The sequence below is a fragment of the Gossypium hirsutum genome, chromosome A03 (assembly GCF_007990345.1).
Source record: "Gossypium hirsutum isolate 1008001.06 chromosome A03, Gossypium_hirsutum_v2.1, whole genome shotgun sequence".
Lineage (NCBI taxonomy): Eukaryota > Viridiplantae > Streptophyta > Magnoliopsida > Malvales > Malvaceae > Gossypium > Gossypium hirsutum.
Genome location: NC_053426.1, coordinates 93127707 through 93132801, shown reverse-complemented (window position 1 = coordinate 93132801; position 5095 = coordinate 93127707). Strand labels below are relative to the sequence as shown.

The following is a 5095-nucleotide window of genomic DNA, read 5'->3' as shown; positions in this document are numbered from 1 at the left end:
TTTAAATTTGGTTTTTATGATGATTTTTATGTTTATCATTTGATATGTTTATAAGTTAAATTGATAAAATTTGTAAATATAAAAAGATAAATTTAAATGTATTATTATATCAATTAAAAAATATAATTATTTTTATTAAAAAATTAACAACGAATCATGAAAACAAAAAAAAATGGGGAAAAAAAATGAAAAGTTGGTATAGTTTGATAACTAAAAAAGGAGCACACTTGGATAACTAAAAATGAACCATTTTTCGGTTTTCTATCTTCAAATAAGTTATTCCTTCTCGAAGGTGATGTTTTATGGCAGGGTTCAATGCATATGGAGGATTGGCACCCAATTAATTATTTTAAAAAGAATAAAACACGCCGTTTGGGTCCGTAAAGGCTTCAAGCCTTCGCTCTCTTCTCGGTATCTCACGGTTTCTATTTTCTCAGGCTCTCTCTTTTTTTTTTTTTTTTGTATATCTCGCAACTGGGATCGTCGACTTTATCTCTCAATTCCTGTTACTAATTTTATTTTTCGTCTCTATCGGTAAGCCCTAGCCACTCTTAATTCTCTTAATTGCGTCGAGAGATCGAAAAGAAATCCGTGCATCGCTCGATTTTTCACCAATATTTCTAGGGTTTATTCTCTCCATCTTTTGCTTTAATTTCTACAATTATTTCCCCCTAAAATTTTCGAGCTACATACCGCGAAATCGAGAATCTGATACGTTTTTGTTTGGTTATTTAACTTTGCTTTACTGCTTTTATTTTATTGGTTAATTTCATATTGGTTATTACCCTAGAATCTGGGGTTAAATTCTCTCTCTCTCTCTCGATTTGGGCCTGAACGTGGTTACCTCAAGGGTCTAGGGTTTATAAGTAAACAAAATAGCGGGAATTTATTGAATTGGGAATTAGGTGTTTTTGAAATTTCTACATGGCTGCTGGGAGACATGGGGGATATAGTGATTCCGAGTTTAGAGACAGAGACTCTGATTTTGAGATGACAAGGCAGGAATTTCCTAATTCTAGGGAGTATGAGTTATCTAGGAATGGTGGCCGTGATGTTGCAAGGGCCCGATTATGGGAAGCTAGGGATAGAGCTAGGGCTAGACAGAAAGATATTAAAGAGAGGGACGTGATAAATGGTGGGTATTGTTCCTCTTCGAGTAGAAGTGATTCTGGTGGTAATAGTGGTGGTGGTGGTAGTCATGGCCTCAGGCGACGTGAATTCTCTCTTAGGGTGGTAGACAAGGAGCCTGGTGAGTTGTCTAGTGAGAGTGGATCAGAGGATGCAATTGAGTCTGAGTCGGTGGTTAAAGATAGTGAGGTTGAGAAGGTAATGGAGAATGGGGCTTTATCTCCTGTGGGGAGGAAGAGGAAGTTTTCACCTATTGTGTGGGATAGAAGTGACAAGGATGTAAGTATGTGCAAAAGTAAGAATTCACCTGTAGTTACAGTCGTTCATCATCCACCACCACGGCCAAAAGCTTACCACAAGTCACCTAACAGCATATCTGGTAAGGCTGTACAGACATCTTTTGTTATAAAAATAAAAGCCAGAAACCACATTCTCCTTCACCTGTTGTATTTGATGGACCTGTTGGATACTCTGCACTGCAGTCTCCAGAGGATTTGGATTTTTCACCACCAAAGGAGCATGTTAATTTTCAGGATGCTAGGCATCTAGAAGATGAGGATTATGTACCGGCTCGACATATATCTTCCTCTAGATGGGCAGCCGGTGATAACTCTCCAGGTGACGAGGGTGAAATTTTAGAAGATGAGGAAATCCCTAAAAGGAGAAAAAAGTTGCCCCTTTTAGAATTATCTCACCACAGATTACGGAAAATGTCAGCTACTCCAGAGCTTGGGGAACTGAAGAGGGAGGGCTCTGAGGGAATTAGAGCCAGATCATCTGAATCTGATGAACAAGGTGCCCGTTCCAAGTCCGGAAGTGGGGATGATTACCCTGGTAATGATTCAGAGAATGATGACTTGATGGTGATTGACATTAAACGTGATAGAAATGACGGCAGTCTTAGCCAGTCTGATACAGAATCTGAGAATGAGACTAATTCACGTGGGACACCTGAACCTTCAGCTCCTCCTTTAAGAAGTGTAAACATGCTTCAGGGATGCAGAAATGTTGACGAATTTGAGAGGCTAAACAAGATAGATGAAGGTACTTATGGTGTTGTATATAGAGCTAAGGACAAGAAAACTGGGGAAATTGTGGCGTTGAAGAAGGTAAAGATGGAGAAAGAAAGAGAAGGTTTTCCTTTGACCTCTCTGAGGGAAATAAATATTCTTCTTTCATTTCATCATCCATCAATTGTAGATGTTAAAGAAGTAGTTGTAGGGAGTAATCTTGATAGCATTTTTATGGTGATGGAATACATGGAACATGATCTGAAAGGGCTGATGGAGACAATGAAACAACCGTTTAGCCAAAGTGAAGTTAAATGCCTGATGCTTCAGCTGCTGGAGGGTGTCACGTATCTTCATGATAACTGGGTTCTCCATCGGGACTTGAAGACATCTAATCTTCTTTTAAATAACCAAGGTGAACTGAAGATTTGTGATTTTGGGTTGGCTCGTCAATATGGAAGCCCATTAAAACCATATACTCATTTGGTTGTTACTCTTTGGTACAGGTGAGTGGTGCATTATGTATGCCATTGATTGCTTTCCATAATGTCAGTTGTCATAGTTAAATCCTCATTTTTCTAATAAAATAATGTATCACAGATCTTTCATCTTTCATCTTTTTATTTTCATTTGTTGTTTGCAATTGGGTGTTTGGAAAGTAACTCTGAATTGCGTATTTGGGTTGGCAACTGTGGATTATTGGTAAAAACATCCCTGCTTGGTTAAATTTTGTTATGCTTATCTGATTCAAAGTTGAATACACATACCTCAATGTTTGTTATGTTTATGTTGACTGATAAATTATGATTTGAACTTCACTTTTTTTTTTGCTAAAAGAATGAACCCCATTTGCCGTTGATGCTTGCATGTATTGATGTAACTTTTAAGGCTTAAGTCTTTACTTTTGCGTTGCCATTTTGTCTCAAGTGTGCCTGATTAGTTATCTGAGCTTTTAGCTTTTTTGTGATCCAAGTAGTGCTGATTTTGCAGGGCCCCTGAGCTTCTTTTGGGAGCAAGACAATATTCCACTGCAATTGACATGTGGTCTTTGGGTTGTATTATGGCTGAACTACTATCAAAAGAACCACTTTTCAATGGGAAAACTGAATTTGATCAACTTGACAAGGTAAATTGAATTAGCTGGCCTTGGATTTCATTAATCATTACCATTAGACCCTACTCTGGCTGAAATGGTTCAAACTTAATCTTCCAATGGTGTTTAATGTTCTTGGATTAGTTATGTTGCTTTTTACTGATTGCAGATTTTCAGAACTCTTGGCACGCCAAATGAGACAATATGGCCTGGTTTTTCTATGTTGCCTGGAGTCAAAGTCAATTTTGTCAAGCATCAGTAAGTATTAGATCTTTTACAATTTGATTTTAGATTCAGTTGAGTGTAATATTCAGGTCTTCTTATTTTTCCTACTGTTTTCCCAGGCTTCCAGCTTTGGGTGATTCTGGACTGGCTTTCTGGCCTCCATTGGTGACAGTTCAGTGACACTGCATTTATTTTTGTTTGTATTAATTACTGATATTTTCCTTTCAGGTATAATCTATTGCGCAAGAAATTTCCAGCAACATCATTCACAGGAACACCTGTTCTCTCTGATGCAGGATTTGACTTACTGAATAAACTTCTAACTTATGACCCTGAGAAGGTAAATAGTTTGGCTTGCATAAATATTTTGGTTACCTTATCATTATTCATGTGGGTGATTAATTGAGCCTTTTGATATTGCTTTCAGCGTATTACAGCTGAAGCTGCTCTAAACCATGAGTGGTTTTGCGAAGTTCCTCTTCCCAAGACCAAAGCTTTCATGCCCACTTTCCCTGCTCAGCATGCTCAAGACAGGTATTGAGCGACAGAAACAAGAAAAATATCACACGTGCTATACTATTTAAGTAAATTTGTTTCAACTTATTGTTAAAGTAATAAATAAGGGCTTTTATTATCATGCTCAGGCGTATAAGAAGAATGTTGAAGAGTCCAGATCCTTTGGAAGAGCAATGCAGAAAGGAGTTGCAGCAAGGGGAATTTGGGACTGGTGGTTTGTTTGGCTGAGAGAAAGTTCATTCATTAGTGCCATTTAATGTTCATGTTTTAGTTTTTCACATTATTGTTAAATGGCCTTAATTGAGGTGAGGGACTTGCATTCAACGAAGTTGCAAGCTTTGCTTGTCAGACCATCATTCTTGCTGTTTCTTAGCAGGAATTGTTGATTTGGTTGGAGATAGTGTTTGCCTCTTCATGTGAACCAGATGTTTCACAGGTTAATTTGTTTTCCAGCTTTGATCTTCATATAGAATTGCTTCTGACACCGCTGGTATTGCAAGGTGTGGCATATCAGCCTTTCTTCTTTTAGAAATCAGTTTCAGCTGAAACTTGTGTAACATATTTTTATTAGAACAATGATGTAAACTCTCCCTTTATAGCTAGTTTTGAATATTAAAATAATATTGGATTTCTTCCTACTCTTTTCCATGTTTTAATATTTACATTGTGTTTGTAAGAGACGGTTGATGTGGAGGGGACGTTCTTTGCTTTTCATTGACGAAGATATTGATAGTAACCATTGTACACCAAAGGTAATTTATTAATCCAGTATCTCTGGAATGGCTTTATGGGGTTAGTTATATTGTCCATCCTTGAGGGATTTCCTCTGCAGTACACAAGAAAGTGGTGTCGTCTTATTTATATTATTGGTTTTTATTTTTCTCATTTTCGTATGGAGTTCTTATTTGTAACTTTATTGGGGATGCTGTAGGGGGTTCCCATGATAAAAAGTTGCCGCTTGGATAGTGTTCATGTTTATGGTTTCGTAGAACACTATTTTCTTGAGTTGGGAAGAAAATTTTAGTAGTTGAGATGTGCAAATGATTCCTCTCTTCCCTATGGACTTGTTCAAGATTTGTTATTTTGTGCTTGTGTTTGCTTTTCATTTGGAAAAAAGTGTATT

General features: G+C 37.3%; 1 protein-coding gene across 1 annotated transcript; it reads left to right on the top strand.

Moving 5' to 3' along the window:
• Positions 1–242: 242 nt before the first annotated feature.
• On the top strand, positions 243–4610 carry LOC107886523 (cyclin-dependent kinase G-2). Its single transcript, XM_016810514.2, is given in 7 exon segments — positions 243–1533; positions 1536–2644; positions 3129–3264; positions 3401–3489; positions 3685–3796; positions 3884–3990; positions 4101–4610. Coding segments are annotated over 7 exon segments (2262 nt in total). The 5' UTR covers positions 243–924; the 3' UTR covers positions 4201–4610.
• Positions 4611–5095: the final 485 nt, after the last annotated feature.